Genomic DNA, 19502 nt, shown 5'->3' with positions numbered 1-19502 from the left:
CTATTACACAGTATTGGTTATGATCTACAACATCTCTCCACTTTCAATTCCCTGGCTATTTAGGTTCTAAGATCGCATCCATGATAGTTAGGTTCAGTAGCAATGGAGTACATCATCTCCTAAGCACTAAGAACCATTATCTTGAATACTAATCTATTACCCAGTGCTTGATCATGATCTACAACATCTCCTTACGTCCAATTCCTTAACAACTCAATAAATTTAGGGGATGCCCCTTTACAAGCCAGTCTAAGATCAGATCCATGATAGCTGGGGTCATCAAACAGTTGGCTATAGTGAGGCGACACGTATCGATAGTCTTGAATAGTCAAATTTAATCAGAGTCAATGGAACCATCTGTCCTCTCGAAATAAATTTTTGTGTACTACGTTATCAGGCGTGTGCCAAAATTGCTTTTGCAATCAAATTGGATATAATGAGCGCATTAATTTTCTTGGTGTCGTCTAACCACATGTTCCGGAGGCTACACTCCCACTTGACCCGGACTTATCAACAAACGAACAATTAAATGGGCGGTCCAGTAATTAGATGAAGCTTCTATTAGGGGATTCCATGCGTGCTGGGTTAATGATGATCCTCGGTAGTCTCGCATCGCGATCCACAGCCCAACGGAACGAAGAATTTGCGTGTCATCCAGCGATGATTTGCCGGGCACGCGAGAACGATTGTCTCAATGAGATTTAATTGATCATCGGTGCGGTCACCGCCGCCATTCTCCAATAAATTGCAGAAGATCGTAGTCGGCCTGCTGTGAGCTGGCTGGCGTGATCCTCTTAAGCTGAAGATTATCTGGCTAGGAGCTCCTGGTGACCTGAATAATATTTCGTCGAGTCATCGGGTACCAAAAACAGTTGTCCTTATGCTCGCTTGTTTATTTAAACACTGAATTGTATTTTATACGGGGTTTATCGTAAACTCGAAACATTTCTTCAATGTTCTGTATAAAGCACTAGACACTGTCTCGTTTAGTTAGCTATTACCACGTAGTAATCTAAGTTATAAAGAAACTTATTACTAGAAATCATCAAATACAGTCCTCTGAACAGAGGTACAGTATTACATTCACTATATCATCCACTACAACTACAACTATGTTGTTAGTGGGTATCTTTAATCCAACTTGCTTTTCCTAATCTTTCCTTTATGTAGACTGTTCTCGTATCCTCGAGATTAACAAGACCATAGTTTTTCGTTGCTATGCATAACATAAAATTGTGTGTGTGGTGTTTGTTAATAGATGCAAAGGGACTAAGCGAACCACAGCGGATCAAGCAACTGCGCTATCAGATTCAGATCAATCTGGAGGACTATATCAGTGATAGACAGTATGATAGTCGTGGTCGATTCGGTGAGATTCTCCTAACGTTGCCAGCTCTGCAGTCCATTTCCTGGCAAATGATCGAGCAAATCCAGTTCGTACGACTGTTTGGAGTGGCGCATATCGACAACCTGCTGCAAGAGATGCTCCTGGGTGGTGCCACAGCTGAAGTGAACGGTGCTGTAACGCCAATTCCGATCTCAAACGCTCCTGGAAGTTACGTGAGCAGTAATGAAAGTCCTAGCAGTCCGTTGACGCCTGCCAACGTTCAACCCTTGAGTCCGCAAGATCACATGCTGACTGGGGGAAGTCCCGTGATAATAATGAGGGATCTAACACCGATCCAGAGCCAAGAGGACGTGACCAGTGTGTCTGGGTTCAGGATGTTCAAACAGGAGCCCAGTCTAGAGAGTGAATCCACCTTTTAATGGTTCCTCAAAGACTCTAAGACTAAGATCCTGTAAAATGAAAGTGAATTGTTCTCAACTGTTGCTGGTTTGTCTTGCACCAATTTGGAGTACTTACTGATATGGGAATGTTGGAACTGATATTTGCAGAAAGTGAGGGGCGGGGGGGGGGGGGGGAAGTGTAAGCGTTTCTGCAAGAGCTTAATTTTTGTGCGGAATTTTGAAACGGAGGACTTTACGGAATCCAGGATAACGTTGACGTTCCCTTCTATGGGAACACATAAATTCTTGTAAATTTTCAATTATTCCGGATAAGACTTTTTCTAAGAAGAAACTGTTTTCTTTTTTTTTTAAGGAAGGATAAAATCTTATGGCAATACTTTAAATGTCACCTTTGTTTGTACAATCACTGTTCAAGTGTTCAAGAAAATATTGTGATACGTGAAATCACATTTGAAAATGTTGGGAACTGTTGCTTGAAGATTGAGACATGGTGGACAGTGAAAAAATGGTTGAGAATATTTGGTGCAATATTAAAGTAATATGCATAATTCGAGCTGTAAAGTTGGGACCTACAACAGTTTCAAATGAACTTTATTCAATGAAATTATTCATGCATTTCTAGTACATCGAATGATTTCAAATATCTAAAGAGAGAATTGTAACGTTACGAAGCGGTCTTGAAGTATATCAAGGTAATAAAAAATTGTAGGAACTATCTTTAAATATAGTTTCGAGCACCCAACTGAATACAATGTGATATTCAAGAGTCAGGTAGAGTTCTCTAAAGATCCCAAACTGGCAGTCGATTCTCTGAACTCTTGATGAATTGATCTTGCTGGTGTATTGGGATATTGTGATTCCTTTTAAATACCATTTCTACTCATGTGACAATACCGAAACAATATCTCTAATCTGGCGCTCATATTTCACAGGGTTGAGAGTACAGTTTCAGTTGTTGTTATAATTCATGATAAGGTAGTTTGTTTTCTTTTGTATTTTATAATAAACCTCGAAGTAATCGGACGAACGTTAATTGTTTGTTCGAGGACAGTTTCCTCACTGTGAATCGTGGAGAGAACATCTATTTTTTATAAAGTGCATAATAGTGGGGACAACCAAGCATTGTAACAAAGCTGGCCCTCCAATGACTTTGAGTGTCCAATTATCTGCGTTGCAACTGTGTTAACAGTTGGCAACCGTTGAAAATACTGTACGATTTCTGGTTTTATTGAGTAACAGTGGTGCTCAACGGATTGCTCAATTAATCCTTAATTACCTTAATCGTAGGTTCGAATCAAAATCGATAATTAAATAAAGTCGTTAATTATCTATATGTTTTGTACAACGGTCATATAAGTAAAATTCGCTAGTAAATTTAGTAGTTAACGAAATCGAAATCCGAGAACAATCTTCGCATTTTACAAACAAGAACATTATGATTGTTCCGAGTTTTCACGATTTCTACAATTTAATAATCTTTCATGATTGTTTCCTTTTTAAAAATGTCAATTTTGTAACTTTCCACATGATTATTTCTTCATTTCTTCAATCATACACGACCGACCTCTAAACGCAACAATAATATAATTAACATTAATTGTTACGTACGTAGAAATAAGAGTACTGTCATTTATAGAAAAGGGTTAATTAATTATATTATTTATAATATATTCCTGCAGAGAATATTTTTGTTATCGCGATAAGCAACTTGTTACCCTGTTATACCAATTGTATATTGTATTATACTGACACAGTGATCATCGAATGTAATAATAATCAAATATTTTTGTAAATGTCAGATTATATTTTTCCAGTTGCGACAATTCTATGAACATTTTTATCATCTTAACAAATATTCGTGTAACAAGGAATAAATCTAACAATGTTTTTTAATGAGTCCTATCTCAAATAATCAAGCAACAAAATATTATAATATTTTTTTCACGGTACCAACAATATAAATGACGTGTTGTTGGTACCACGCATACAGAGAAATCGCGAAATTCCATCTTCATTCACAAATGTACAACTTATAATTGAAGAAAAATAATACGAAACTTGTTCAAACTTTCATGGAAGTTTATAAATTGTTCAGTAAATTTATAATTTTTTAAAATAATACATAAAATGTTCTAAAGATTAATTCGAATCCTGATTGATTGATATCAATGCAGGATTTTCTAACTTGTATTCTTAATTAGCAGGATTAAGGTTAAATAGCTTTTACTTATAAATAAAAAATAAAAAATCGATATTTTAAATCCGACTTTTAGGTAGGAAATAACCTTTACAAGTCAACCAATTTCTATTGTAGAGAAAAAATGTAATTTTAGTGGATAAAAATATAAAATACTAATCCCATCCTACGAGGCAGGACTCATTAAGAAAGCACTTTTTCAGTTATATTTCTTCCTTGTTTGAAAAAAATCTTCATCGAGAGTAGAACGATTCGAGAAGTTTTTGTAACAAAACAATTGTATCGTTCGTATAAGTTCAAACAGAAAAATTAAAAAAAAAATATATCATTATACAGGATATTCAGATAATATTGAGAAAGACTTTTTAATAAGGTCTGGTCCTGTACCCTGTCCATAACTGATGACATTCCACAATAATAAATCAAAACCAATTAGCGTAGTAGTTTTAGTACCTCTCTCGTAGAAGAAAGGAGCACACGCCATTACAATGCAATTTTTTTTAGCAAAGAAGTACGCATGCTTGCTGTTAATAATGCTCTAAACATTTGGAACGTGACTGAAATTATTCTTCATTGGTTTTACAATATTCGTAATATTCGAAGAACTAGCAAATAACAAATATCGAATGAGAACAGTGACAATTTCACAGAATATTTTAAGCTCTAAACCATCTAGGACGACATATTAAAACAAGTTTTATTATTGAAAAATTGTTTACATGAGAAAAGAGTTTAATATTACTTTACAATGTGATAAGACGATTTTAGTTATAAATAACAAGTGAAGTAAATAAATCGTTGCTTCCAAATGTACAACGCGACTTCTAGTAGATTTTGTATTTATGGCCGGATAGGAAGCAATAATACATTTAATGTAGTAATATCTTAATATGTACCATTACGATACATACGTAATACGAAATATAATATATAATATATCATTTTTTATGTAATGCATGCCCAGATGACGGCGTGTAAACTGTAAATTAGTGGAAGTGATAAATATTGTCATTAATAAACAAGGAAACTGGTTAAACTGACGATCAACTTGTACCATGTTTCTGCATATCTTTTTCTATATTTATTTTTTACTGTAACACGTTTTTGTTGACAATGGTCTTGCTTTCCATTATTTAAAAAAAAAAACAATTTAATCGACGAAATATATTAAAATAATGGATATTAAAAAGTTAATTTTTTATTCTACGGTATATGTTATATTAAAAGAAAATACACATATTTCTTACAGCTGTCAACATTTTTCATGTATCATTTTATTATCTTCCTATCTATTATAATTACAATATTGTAAAATATACTGCAGCTCATGCACATTGAAACTTGTTGCGGATTTAGTTTACAAGAGCTTAAAAGTTAATTAAAACTTAGTATAATGCTTGCGTATGGAAATATTTATAGTTATACTTCTTATTGTTTCCGTTATTATTAAGATCGATTTTTTAAAAATAATGTTCTCAAATTTTTAATTCTAACTACCATTTTGTAAATTAAGAATGATTCTTACTACAAAAACATTTTTACACGGGTTGTGAGCCAAGCATTGGCATTATAAACAATCTATAAATAAGTTTACGTATCATGCAAATTGTAAATAAACATTTTTCTTACGCGATTGTTATTTAAATGTTGTAGAAAAAGTTTGTATCATATATAAACAAAAAAAATGCAATTTTTTGTCAAGATGCTGTTTTATTACTTTATTAAGAACATTCAATTTTTCATGTAAAAATAGTTCGATATAAGATTTCATACATTCTTCCATTTCATTATAAATCATGAAATAATCAATTAATTTAAAACATATTTATGCTTATGTAAATGAATAAGAAAAGATTTGTCACTCAAGTTCATAATCTGCTCTTTTCCGCTTCTTCAAATTCGCTGTAAGTTCGGACGGAAGTATACTGTTAGTGCCCATCTGTAACCACTCTACTAGCCGGATTTTAGCTTTTTTTCCATTTAGAAAAAGATCTCTTTCAAGTCGTGGTAATTGATTTCCTTGTGTTGGGTCTGATACTGGATTATGGGCCCAATCCATAATTAATCGAAAACGGGATTTAAATGTCTAAACATAAAGTTTTGTAATATTAACATTTCATCCAGCAGCAATAAGAATTTAAGATTAAAGTTATATATTTTATAATTACTAGAGTAGAAATAGATAGTAACTAAATCAATACTACTAAATTTCTTATTTATCACTTCCATCCATACATTTATGATTTAAATCTTAACAAGATAAGAACTTTATTGCATTTGCATTTTCTTGTTGAAATTAACAATTCTTTGACTCATGTTTACCTGCAACAAACTTTCTATTATTTGTTCTGTTTCTCTGTCACCTAATTTTATCACATGCATACCTAATTCGTAAAAGTAAGGGTTCCATTTGTTTAAAACAATAACTTCTGCGTCTGCCTCCAGAATTTCTCTAACAAAATATTAAAACATAAATGAATACAGAAAATAACATACTAAATAAATTAAAATAATTATAGAATATGAATTATTGTAATTACTGAAATAGATAAAGTTTCCATAGTAACTAAATAATATTTAAAAAAAATTAAAATTCATCAATACAAAACTAGAAGAAGAAATGTTAAATATTTTAAACAAACCTATATCCTTCCTTGAATATTTTTGGTATATCGATACTAACTGCAGGGTTTTGTAAATTTTTTAGAGCTTCTGCCAACCATAATGGGAATTCTACTTTTGATCCAACGTTCAAATTAGTTAATGTTGAGGAATTATCCAAAAAACCTAGGTAAGTATAAATTAAATTTAAAAAAGGATAATTAAATATTTTACAGCCATGTCAGAAGACATGTATTTACAATTTAATTGTATTATAATTGTTAATGTGCATCCTGCTATTTACTATAAAAGAGTAATCAAAATATCCTTGACTTGAAAGAATAGGTTATGTAACATATTTTAAATCGAATTAAGAAATTATCAATGAACATGTCAACGTTAACAAAATATACGTATTACAAAAACGAAAACAATTTTTAAATCATACATCACAAAGCTAAAGATGTATCAATTACGTGATTGTGTTGCAAATAAACATAACACTTCGTATAAACAAATTATTACCTAATCCGGGTAGTTCGACTTCAATTTTGCAAGTTATACGTTCTTCGCTGGATAAAATATCATTTATAGCAAAATAATCAGGTACATAACTTTGACAACATGCCATTTCGGATATATAATAAACAGGGGGACGCTATCAAATTATTCAAGTGTCATCTTGTAGTAATTCCAATGATACTAAAGATATCATTAGAAATACTGTGCAAATTGTAACTAAAATACATTTTACAACAATATTAGACTGTTCATAAAATAGTTATGAGTCAATATTGTTGATTAACTTCATTAATATTGCATTTCTGTTATTACAATAATAAACATAAGAAAAAGATTTAAGCGCCATCCACGTCCAAACGCTAAAATTTCTAGCCGATTAATATAATCCTTCATTTCCTAGATGGCGTTGCGTGATACATTTAAAAAATCAAACGTTATTATTCATTCAAATCGGTGCCGAAATATTGAATAAAGGAATAAGGTCTTCCTTATTTATTTTGTCAAGTTTAGCAACTATTTCAATTCCTATAATACATTCTTCGAAGCTATAATAATTTCGGTTTCCTGGTCTTTAATTACTTTCTTTAAATAATACTTCCATTAGAACCCTTTATTTGCCAAATCGATAACTTCCACGAAGCAAAAAGTAGAGAGACGTGAGAAATGAATGTATAACGCTTTTAAAAATTTCCTTTTATCTCGTAATTGATGTTTCTTTTTGAGTTTTCTAATTACCAAGTTTTACAACGTTTTTCTAATTTTGTTCCGAAACGTTGCCAAACTATATGAAACATATCTCAAAAAGTTACAAAAAAGTTAAAAGGCGTTGCAAGTTTATACGAGAATAGCCAATCAATTTGATTCGTTCATCGTATATTTATGAATGCTTCAAAATTGATAACAGAAAGATAAAATTTGATTTAAAGAAACGGACAACGTTCACAACGAGTCCAACTTGTTATTGCACGCGAGGCAGTCAATTTTATCAGGAGAGTTGCTCGAATGTTTCGCAATAGATCGTTAGATGACGACACATGGGATTTTGAATATGCAATTATTATGAGTAAGTGTGTCGATCTAAGTTTCATGCGATTCACTTCGCAGAAGGGTAAAGTAAAGCTGTGTTTGCGCAGGGCCGTTGCGCAGTCAGTCAAGAACAGTCCACGGGCGAGAGTAGTGGGGCTGCTCAGACGAAAGATGGCCGCCACCAGCGAGGAACGGAGTGTTATGGAGGTTTCTCAGACGAATCCCGGGCAAAGCCAGCCCGTCGATCCTCTAAAGCTACTTTATCCGATGGTAAACGAGGAGGAGACACCGCTGCCAAGGTCGTGGAGTTCCAAGGACAAGTACACTTTCATCGGCCTCTCGAAAAACAACCTTCGTGTTCACTACAAAGGTACGATTTCGATTTGCTCCCTGATCCCATGCCACAGTAGATATTCCCGTGACCACGGAGATTGATCTGGCTCGATCTCTGGTTGCTGGCCCTGTCGAAGGATCGCGGAACGACCTAGCCAATCGGATCCGATCGTTGCCCGATACGGACGAATCGTTGACGGAGCTTGTAATATCGATTGAAAATGGCAGGGCTCCGTTTCGCGTGTGTCAGCGACCTAAACAAAGGAATCAGCTGATCGTGGTCGTGCTCCCCGTTCGACTTTCTCCCGATCGCCTCGATTCACTGTTGTGTTCCTGGATTTTTCACGGGTATTCTACCCGTTCGTCGAGTCCCCCCCCCCCTCCCCGCGTGGGATACATGGCGCTTTTTTCTGGAATTGACAGAAAAAATGAATCTGCGTAGGGGAAGACGCAATGACAATGACAGCTGCGATGTTTGAACAGTTAGTTTTCTCTTTCCTCTTCTCGCGCATCTCTCGTCTCTTTTTGGTACTCGTTCTCTCTCTCTCTCTCTCTCCTCCCCCTCCCCCCTCTCTCCAATCCTCTCTCTCTCTCCTTCTCCCTCTCCCCCGCTACCTCCCTCCCAGTGCTCCATCTTCGTCGTAGATTAATCTCCAAGTTTACATATTTTACATTTAAATGTTCGACTTGTTAGTTTCATTGCACGTGGCGCGTGACGCTGCTGAATATTGCAACGTGTCGTTGTCATTGCACGGTTATATTTATCAATAAAATTGTTGGGAGTCGAACGCCAGAAATTCAACGTTCCACGCTCGAGGGCTTATCACGTTGTCGACGCTGTAAACAATTAAGAATAGATTTTTCCGTCTTAATGAGTGTTTTAGTTCCAATTGTTCTGGCTAATCTATTTGCGAAGTTTATCGCTTTTGACTTCAACGAACATCAAGTCTCACGGAAGGTGATTATGAAATTTCGAAAATGTGTGATTAAGTTAATTATTGTTACGTATTTACGATTTGCATCCAGGCCATATGAGTGTAAATTTGTTACGACGAGATTGCAATTGAAATCATAGCTCAATTGTTTATGTTTTCTGATAGCTCTCATATGACTTATCAAAGTGTGGCATTGTTGTCTTACAGTTTTGTTGCTTACCCACTCTTTTACAATGTCTTCATATATATATATAAATAAATATATGTATGTATATATTTAATACTTAATATTTAATTTTTCTCGTGAAATTGTTCATATTATTCATAAAATATCATTGCAAATTTCTTGTTATTACATAATCTTTATGTTATAACAACAGCTTCTGTTAATAACAAATAGTTTCACAGTAAATTATTTTTGAAATGATTGGTACTGAAATTATACTATATTGAGAATATAATAAATAATAATCAACATCTTGTCATTTGATATAAGTTTTTCAAGAATCATTTATACAATATTTCTTTAATTAACAATGAGAGCATGAACTATTGAATCAGTTGTAATAATATCTTGAAAGTAAATGATCCATATTTATACCTAAGCATGCTTTAATTTTGTGTCATTAATTTCAATACTTTTAATTTCTTTAATGGATGCACTAAAGGAATAAATAATTCATCAGAGCAATTTCTGAAATAAACATCTGGGTACAATATAACAAGGTAATATTGATTAGTTTATGTTTTCTCTATTTCAAGTTTAAAGTCTAAGTAATTCTATATAAAATGTCTGTTCTTTCATAATTACATTCTATTGGTTTACATCTAGATAAATTGAAAGGAAGATGTATAATTCAAACATATTTATACATATGTGCATGCAAATGTTTTAACACTATATCTATAATCAAATGAAGTCATTAAAGATTTTAGAAGCAGTACACAATCAAATAAATCAAGATTTCATCCAAATTATGATTTATTTAAACCTAACGTAACACATGGAAGATGTTCTCTATTTTACTTTAGAGATGTAAAGTCATTGTTGCAACTTCATCCATCTAATAAATCTGTGGTATTTCTGTTTCAGGCTATGGAAAAACTCACAAGGATGCAGCCAGTGTTCGTACAACACATTCAATACCAGCAGCTTGTGGTCTCTATTACTTCGAAGTGAAGATTATCAGTAAAGGTAGAGACGGGTACATGGGAGTTGGTCTCTCTGCACATGGAGTAAACGTGAACAGGCTGCCAGGTTGGGATAGGCTCTCTTATGGGTACCACGCCGATGATGGGCACAGCTTCTGTTCTTCTGGAACAGGACAACCTTATGGGCCAACATTCACTACCGGCGACGTAATAGGCTGTGGTGTGAATCTTGTTAATAACACTGTCTTTTACACAAAGAACGGACACCATCTTGGTATCGCATTCACTGAACTTCCGGTGTGTACGATTCATTTTTCCGTTGACTTTATCGAATTTTAATTAATACGTTCGATCATTTACAGCCAAATTTGTATCCCACGGTGGGTCTTCAAACACCAGGAGAAGTGGTGGAGGCAAATTTCGGACAAGAACCGTTTGTGTTTGATATTGACGACATGCTTAACGAACTCCGTGTTCGAACAAGATTGCAAATCATAAACCATCCCACGCCAGATCACGGTCAGTGGCAAGCAGTTCTCCACAAGTAAGTTCCACTCCTTGTCTCATTTTCTGCGTAAAAATGTTGCGTTGAAGTGATAGTACTGACGACCAGAAAATAATTTAAAACGTATGCACTTTATGAATCGCTTTATATTTTTTATTGTCGTCATTTTTAGCAGTCAGACGATTTAAGTACGAAATACAGGAGTAGCCGAATGTTTCTAAAGTGTAAGATTGCTAAAAATTGTTGAAATAGTACTTTATTTTATTTTTTTTTTCCTATACAAAAGCCAATATTGAGTCGTTAAACAGTAAAAGAGTCTTGTCACACATTCTGAAAACAGTACATCGTGTTCCTTCTTCCGACTTTTATATTTCTTTTAATGCAATTACAAAAGTTCAGATCAATGAGGTATTTCTTATTTTCTCTTTTTCCTTCTCGTTTATTTGCAGAATGGTATCAACGTATTTAGTCCATCACGGTTATTGTGCCACTGCCGAAGCATTTGCTAACAGTACTGGTCAAGTATTGGAGGAAGACTTCAACTCTATAAAAAACAGGCAAAGTAAGTTTCATTTGGCATGGCTGATACAAATGATGGGTGGTAATTCACGTGTTTCATTTCAGGAATTCTAAAATTGGTATTGGCAGGTAGAATGGGAGAGGCCATAGAGTTGACGAGTCGATTGTATCCAGGTCTTTTCGAGAGAGACACGAATCTTCTTTTTGCCTTAAAGTGTCGACAGTTTGTTGAAATGGTGAATGGCAGCGACTCCGAAGTCTATCAGAATTCCAACATTAATCAAACTAGCGTTATACAGTCCACGAAGGCTTACACCAAGTCCTCGACGAATGGCAACGTTGAGGAAATGAACATTAGCAATGCGATCAACGGCTCCAGCGAGCAACAGTTTGTCAACGGGCAGATCGAGGACGATGTAGATATGGAGGAGAATATCGTGAACGGTGTCAGAAACAATAACGGTTATCAAAACGGCGATCTGAATACAAACGGGTATAAATGTCAGAACGGAGAAGACGTTGACATGGGTGAGAAATTTCGCGAAAAAAGTAACTGTCTTTACTTTAAAATTTTTCACGAAATCATTCATTATTTACGCAATTATTATTACAAAACTGGTCTCGGCCTAAAGAAAATTTCGCCTGTTCTCAGAGATCGACAATACCAATCAAACCCATCAGCAACAAAATGGCAGTTGTAGTCCAGAGAACACATCGAACAAGGGCAACAAGAAACAGCTCTGCGGCGGTGACAAACAAGCGATCGAGAAAATGTTGGAATTCGGCAGACAGCTCTACTCTCAGTCGCTACATTTACGACAACAAGACGGGAAAAGCGAAAGCAATAAAAAGATGCTGCACGATGCGTTCAGTCTTCTTGCTTATGCGAATCCGTGGGATTCGCCAGTCGGATGGCAGCTTGATCCCCAACAAAGGGAGACCGTTTGCGCAAGACTCAATTCCGCCATCCTTGGTATGCTCGAATTGTAAATGAGTGCAATATTGATGAGATCAATCCCGCGGCAGATGCAAATGCGTCCTTACTCAGACGTTACATACATATATAATGACATATGAGCCTCGAATTAGAGGGGATGCATATGTTCATCATTAACTGTATATTTGTTTTTGTATTCAAATCATTGATCCGAAATTAGCACCATTATGATCTAGTCAGAGGCTCGCAGTAAAAAATCAAAGTAACTACGATATTTTTATAAAAAGATCAAAATATTAAAATACTAATTACTAGATTGTGAACATCGAGTGATATTGAATAGGTTTTGTTTTGAAATATTTTTGATACAATAAATAGCTAACGAATAAAGTTAATTAGTACAATTCACTTCTTCGAGGTAAATGCCGCCATATTGGTGACATCAGTAGTCGATGGAATTCTAGCAGTATTATCGAATATAAAATCGCAATTTAGTATGTTATGATAGATTATTTGGACGGGTAGGGCTATGTGACATTCAATTTGATAAACATCATTTCAGAATCGAGTAATTTCCCACGACGACCACCGTTGGAAGTCGCAGCGTCGCATGCGAGGGAACTTGTACGGTTAATGTCTCGCGCAGAACTTGGGGCATGCGGCTTCGCAGATGTAGATAATATCATCCAATATTGACGGTGCCTACCCCTGCTGCCACGTCTGCTTCTTCTACCGGCACGAGTTTGGTTAGTAATTCTCTTAACGCGTTCATTACGCACCAATTGCAAGAAGCTGGGGATAGTTGATATGTCCTTCCTATGATCGACAGTGAAAAGTCAACGCGAGCAAGTCGAGAACGATACAATTGAATGCGTATGCGGTCGTTGTTAAGTCAATAAGGGAGGAAGATTGTTAAAGTGTCGATAACCTTTAAATTAAGCTATATTTTGTGATAAGACGATATCATGAATATTTAAATAAAATACATTTATTAATTTTGTTTATTGCTACGAATAAAGTATATTCACTCTTATAAGAAGAATAAAGCATTTTAATTTTTTGTTTATTCATCTGCCATCTTGGGACTGGTTTTCAATCGTTTATTTGCATGCTTATACTCTCCTCTGGCACGTGTTTTTTATTTCATCCCTATTCTGAGTTATCTGTATAGCTGATTTATTTTTTATATCACTCAGAAAAAATGTTCTAGACTGTTGTCTTTATTAGCTTCTTTTCGATATTGTTTTAAAAGTAGACGTGAGTTACGAAATTTGAAAGTAATAGTTTCTATATTATTAGAAGTTATTTCCCGTATGACAATTATCCCCGGTTTCTCTGCAAAGTATTTTTACATTTTTCTACACTTTCTACCTTTAATCTGACGTTTCTTATTTGATCACATTGATCAAATAATTTCAACAATCTGTGCAAACATATTATAAATACATTAATATTCTGATCTTGTAATTATAGATCAAGAAAAAGTCTTGTTTCTTTTTTTTTAAATATATATAAAACATATGTCCACGGTGCATATTTCGACATTTTTAGTAAGTATTATGAATAAATTATTTATTATATGCAATTAATCTATTATATAGATTCTCTGCAAAATATTTATAATTTCATCCATTCTTTATTGAGGAGCTAAATAGTAGATTATGTCAACCTTCGGTGACCTTGCAACATTGATTAATTTATGTTAATCATAATATTATAATTGTTATTAATAATTTAAATAGTATGGCCATTCCGTAGTTTGGTGGTAAGGATTGTTTCCTACAAATGAATTGAGATATAGCAGATAGCAGCACTGTCAATGCTACTAATTAGAGTGTTCCATTACTTTGGTAATTGAAGAGTATGGTATTGCCATTTCTTTAAAATCTAAATTAATACACATTTCAGTTACAACCTTTGTGACTATATATATGAATCTTTAAACATTTTAAGACACAAAAATTTTATTTTATGTATGAAGATTGCCTTTTAAGATTCTTAAAATGAGATGATTTGTTTCTTTCTCTTAAAGCTTTAAATATTACCTGTTTTATAAAATTAACAGTAATAGTAATAGAAGATTTTCATTGACTAAAACAATCGAAGTAGAGGGACATCTAATCTTCCTTCATTGTACCAACTCTTTTTAGCTTTCTACTAAGGTGGTCAGTGAACTTGATGCTATCTCCAGGTGACTCCGAATAATTGTATAAAGTTTGTTCCAGGATGTGGAAACGGAACGTGGAGCAGATAATACTCTTGCAGCATCAACGTCGCAACATCGCGTGCCTCAGCTAGAGTCTGCTCCACCAGCAGTTGGCTCTCTGGCTCGATCTCACACGTACACCTAAACACAAACGAATACATATACACACGCGCGAAACCCACCAAAAAGTACATAACGTTATGGCAATGGAGATGAGTATGGGGATGGCAATTATGCTGGCATTAACGATCATCGCACGTGTATGTGGCTGAATATTTGAGCAACAGTGTTTGGCGAAACGCGAACAGATCACGTTTCTGTTCTGTTCAGAATGCATACGTACAGAAAATGTAAGAATACCAAGATTGAAAGCAGTTTAAGATCAAAATCGAGGACGAAGGTTGAGAAGCTAACTTTCGCTTTAAGAAATGAACGTAACAAGAATGGTAGTTGCAAACCCAATATTTGAATGGATGGAAATTTTTTCGTTGAAGTTGTAGATGGAGGAAGCTCCGCTAGGAGTTCCTTTTTCACGATGAGATATGAGATCGCTGATCAAGATTGTAGCCGAGCAGTGAGAGATGGAAAACAAGGTTGAAGATGACAGTGGAGGAAGGAAATACGAACACAATGAAGGATGATGTTTCAACACCTGCCAACCAAGACGACCCTTTTCTCGTTTCCCTTTTTAGTCCGAGACACACCGTAATTTCACGGTTGTTCCCTCGTTCCCTCCATCTACAGACCTATCATGATCATAACAAGTTATGCTTAATTCAATTAATGGATCAATGAACACTTCAGGTAGGTTTCTCACCTGTTTTACCACATTCTTATAATTTGACTCGATTCTTCCCTTGTATCACTTCATTGTTGACTTTACTGTTCCAGCTACCATGACAATTTATTTCTCTCTGAATTTATCATTTGCATGATACAATTTAGATAATTTGAAATTAACTTTGCTCATCGTCATTCTATATCTCTCAGTCTCTGCTCAACGTTTTATACGCTAGTACACGAAGTTTGTTGTACTTGGCAATGTGAAACTTTTAGGCCCATTTCCTCATAATTCCTTCCTGAAGTTTGCTTTTATCATTCTTACCTCTTCCGCCTACAATCCGCCCTACTCCATAACACTTTTCCTCGTTAAGAATTGTTGTACAGCATTTCTTTCTGAACATTGCATCACGTCACGAAACCATGGGGTATAGAAGCGCGACGTTACGAAGTAAATGCTGTGTTTTGCCCCCTTTTTTTTTATTTCAAAGTATCAATTCCTTGATCCATCCAGGTCACTTTTTTATCTGAAGATTGACGAGTTAACGAGAAAAGCCTCGTCGATAATTAATTACATAATTAATCCCCGTCAAGTATTCTGGATAGCCTTTCTAATCGTGTTGTCAACGAGTCGATTTTTGTATCAATTGTTAGCTTTTAAAACGTAAAAGGGAGAAGGAGATAAAATAAGTATAAACGACTATTCTTCGATTACTTGTCATTATTGTAATTTAAGGTAGAGAGATAAAAAGAAACCGTTTCGTAGATAGTACCGTTTAAAATTTCGTTTCACTCTTGATCTACGTAATCGATAAAATAACGAGGAATCAATAATTATAATTTTTAAATAACCTTTTTCTTTTTAGTATCTTTGTTTTCTTTTTTTTTTTTAATTATATTATGAATTTGTACTATTTTGTATTGTTATGAGTACACTTTCGAAGCCCCATCAATCGGAGATTTTTTTTTTATCGACCATAATCGTCAGCGGACAACCGTTTATGTTCTTCCGTTCGATTTTTTATTTTGTTTAAGAAATAGAAAAAGGTACATATATTGTGCGTTAGTGATTATATTGTGTGATTACGAGGAACACCAAAAAACAATTCAGCGATGAAGTCGTAAAATTTGATGATTCTGAGTGTTTGTAAAAAAAAAATCGAATATTATGACAGTTATACAATGATAATAAAAGTTGCATAATTAAAGGGAACGTTGTAAAATATGCGGTGTTTTATACATGTATCTGTTTCTTCTATTTCGTTGAACAAAAATGGAATAAGAAATATTTACTGTTTTAATAAACGATTTGAATTGTTCTGAACAATATCAATGATGTAAAAATTGTACGAGTTGCTTGAAAATGGAATTTCGGTTGACACCGACAAAAGTGTTTCTGTGTTCGGTTAATGAACAATTTATTTGCTTAAATCAATTTTTCAACATTTTTATATGCAACATAGTACGAAATATTGAATCCAAATTCGAGGGACACGTTCTTTCTAATCGCATAAAATGTATAGATAATTAAATCACAGATAAAGTATATAAACAAATGCGAGTTTTTATTGGAGCTGAGCGACCAAAATATTGCTTTTTTTTTACAAAGATTAAATTAATATATTTTGAAACATGAGCAACTTTAAATAGTACGTGGAATTAATTTTTTGGTTACGAAGAATTATTGATAATTGATATTGTTACACAAAATGTGTACTGAGAAAAGCAAATTTTTGGTAATGGAACGAGGGAACGATTGAAAAAACAATTTCGAACGAAACGAAAACGCAAGGAGACGAAATATGTGTATAATAATATAATAGTAATAATAATATTAATAATAATAACAATAAACTAACAATACTAATAACGACGACGATGATACAAAATTGACACTCAATTAATTGAAGTGAACAGATTAATAATAAAAAGAATATATATACACATATATATATATGTATATGTATAAACACATATACGCATTCATACGTGTATGTATCTACATAAGTACGTGCACGCTTACGTGTGTATCCATACACGTATATTTATGTATATGTACGAAACAATCTTGTATTCTACGATAAGTAATTGTTTTTTACATGCGACATAGTGTATTATTATTATATAATACATCATGCGTATACATGTGCATGTATACGTGTGCGTCTATGTAGAGGAAGTATGTAAAACATATATATGTGTATAAATGAAAAAAGAAAGGAAGTATAAACGTATGACTAGCGTACGCGTGAGATTTAAGCTAAATTTTATTATTATTTTACATGTGTGTATATTTATTGGCACATATATTGGTATGTCTATATGTGTGTGTAACTTTTCATACGAATAGGATGCGTCACAGTATGTGTTTAAGTGCCATCGAAAAATTGTTCAATGTTGCATTGAATTTGTTTGTTTATTTTTTTTTCTCAAATTGTCAAGCCACGTTGAAGAGCTCAATATTTCTTGGATATCGACAGTACCACATGGTGCCGCGTTTAAAAAAGAAATAGATATGGTACCACAAGCGTCATAGTGTACCGTAACCGGTACCTCGTATACTAAAACGGTATTGTACTATTGCAACACCACTGGTACCCTAAGTTTTGTAATGGTATCTCGTAATACCGTGGTATCATTGATGTATGTGTAATAGAATGATACTCTATCGCTGTGATATCATTGGTATTCCGTCTACTAGAATGGTACTCTGCCCTTGCGTTACCATTGGTACCGATGTATTAGAAATGATACCTTGTCACTGCGGTATCATTGGTACCCTAATATAGTAGAACGGTATTTTCGTCTGGTATCATTAAAATGGTACCGGATGATCGTAGCAACACTGGCACCCATGTACTGTATAAGGGTACTATTATGTACTATTATTGTGATACCATAAGTAGTTCACTAGTATTCGGTAGTCGAAGGAAATTGACAAAATTATTTACAGTAATTGTTAAAAATAGTTCGAGAAGGTACGCGTTCTCTTGATGCCTTGTTGAATAGTTCTCAAAAATTTTATTGCTCAGAACAGTTGAATAGCAAGCCTACGATATTATTTGATTTATTATCGTCTTCTTGGAAAGAAAACAAGTTTCAAATTCTGTTTATTAGGAATTACGAATTAATTAGGAAGTTACAAAGTATTCAGAAGAATTTTTGTTGCTACACAGTAAATATAGTTCTAAAGGAAATAGCATGTGACACTTCATGTGACTCATCCTGTATACGCAGACATAGTATCGAATATAGGTATGACTGTTGAAGAGGGTGCGTGGATGGGCGAGTGTATGACTTCATTGATTCCAACTGTAATACAATGAAGAATATTTGATGATTTTTAGTGTTAATCGTTTTTCTGTACTATAGGTAGTGAGCCACGAATATCTTGCGAATAATACAATATGATTTGGAGATATTGTTCGTTGAACACTGTTTCTATCATTCATTTCAAAAGTGTTCCTAAAATTCTTATTATTTCTCAGCGGATTCGAGAAATTGTTCTAATATTTTCTAATATCCCTATGTTTTTATTCAAATCAGTCACTAAAATCTAACATCCTGCATTAAGTAAATTCTGAAAATATTTAATACGACTTTACGAGCGTTATTCTACATTGCAATTAAATATCCATCATTTAGACATTGCATATCTTACATAGAAAGTTATGTTATTTTCAGATCGTTATATGGATGTCTACATTATCTACAGGCTATACACGTATCTGCTGCAACCTACGTTACTCGCTGATGGTATTATTACATTGCAGGTAGCTGCATTATTAAATTATTGGTAAGAAAATTCTTGTTGCCTTAATCTTGCAAGGAAATCGGATGGAAGGTATTATCATAACATTAATGATCCCGTATAGTATGAATCTACAGTAATTTCGCCTCTGTAGAAGATAATCAAAAATTCCGATAAATAAATACTGAAATATCTTATTTATTGCTGTACAATTCAATTCAAGAGAAACTACAGTTTCCTAAACTCCAAAAATATTCCAGAACTCTTAAAAAATGGCAGAGGTGCTCAT

At 34.0% G+C, this 19502-nt stretch overlaps 3 protein-coding genes across 15 annotated transcripts in view; 2 read left to right on the top strand and 1 right to left on the bottom strand.

Moving 5' to 3' along the window:
* The window catches only part of Hnf4 (Hepatocyte nuclear factor 4), a 51381-nt gene extending 46395 nt beyond the window's left edge, over nt 1-4986 (top strand). For all 5 annotated transcript variants that reach the window (XM_078185911.1, XM_078185910.1, XM_078185913.1 and 2 more), the window contains one exon: nt 1259-4986. In XM_078185911.1, coding sequence (XP_078042037.1) covers nt 1259-1767 — 509 coding nt within the window. In that variant the 3' untranslated portion in view covers nt 1768-4986. The remainder of the gene's footprint in view (nt 1-1258) is intronic.
* Nucleotides 4987-5351: 365 nt separating this feature from the next.
* On the bottom strand, nt 5352-7245 carry Psf3 (DNA replication complex GINS protein PSF3). 2 transcript variants are annotated; one of them, XM_078185917.1, is made up of 5 exons: nt 7073-7245; nt 6589-6733; nt 6331-6398; nt 6269-6282; nt 5352-6032 (listed from the first exon to the last, which is right to left on the bottom strand). In XM_078185917.1, exons 1-5 carry the CDS (start codon nt 7176-7178, stop codon nt 5805-5807), a joined length of 561 nt encoding a protein of 186 aa, XP_078042043.1. In that variant the 5' UTR covers nt 7179-7245; the 3' UTR covers nt 5352-5804. The 2 variants fall into 2 exon arrangements, with proteins under 2 accessions (XP_078042043.1, XP_078042042.1); XM_078185916.1 differs by having other exon boundaries at nt 6269-6398.
* Nucleotides 7246-8185: 940 nt separating this feature from the next.
* Ranbpm (Ran-binding protein M) lies at nt 8186-19375 on the top strand. Of its 8 annotated transcripts, none has more exons than XM_078185899.1 (9): nt 8187-8465; nt 10457-10812; nt 10878-11059; nt 11470-11582; nt 11645-12088; nt 12192-12512; nt 13039-13222; nt 14702-15486; nt 19147-19375. In XM_078185899.1, exons 1-7 carry the CDS (start codon nt 8267-8269, stop codon nt 13170-13172), a joined length of 1749 nt encoding a protein of 582 aa, XP_078042025.1. In that variant the 5' UTR covers nt 8187-8266; the 3' UTR covers nt 13173-13222; nt 14702-15486; nt 19147-19375. The 8 variants fall into 8 exon arrangements, with proteins under 8 accessions (XP_078042030.1, XP_078042031.1, XP_078042028.1 ...); XM_078185900.1 differs by lacking the exon at nt 19147-19375 and having other exon boundaries at nt 14702-15032; nt 15177-18879; XM_078185904.1 differs by lacking the exon at nt 19147-19375 and having other exon boundaries at nt 8186-8465; nt 12172-12512; nt 14702-18879.
* Nucleotides 19376-19502: the final 127 nt, after the last annotated feature.

This window comes from Augochlora pura, chromosome 7, assembly GCF_028453695.1.
Source record: "Augochlora pura isolate Apur16 chromosome 7, APUR_v2.2.1, whole genome shotgun sequence".
In the NCBI taxonomy this organism is placed as follows: Eukaryota; Metazoa; Arthropoda; class Insecta; order Hymenoptera; family Halictidae; genus Augochlora; species Augochlora pura.
Note: the sequence above shows the minus strand (reverse complement) of the source record. Positions and strands in the feature narration are given on the sequence as shown.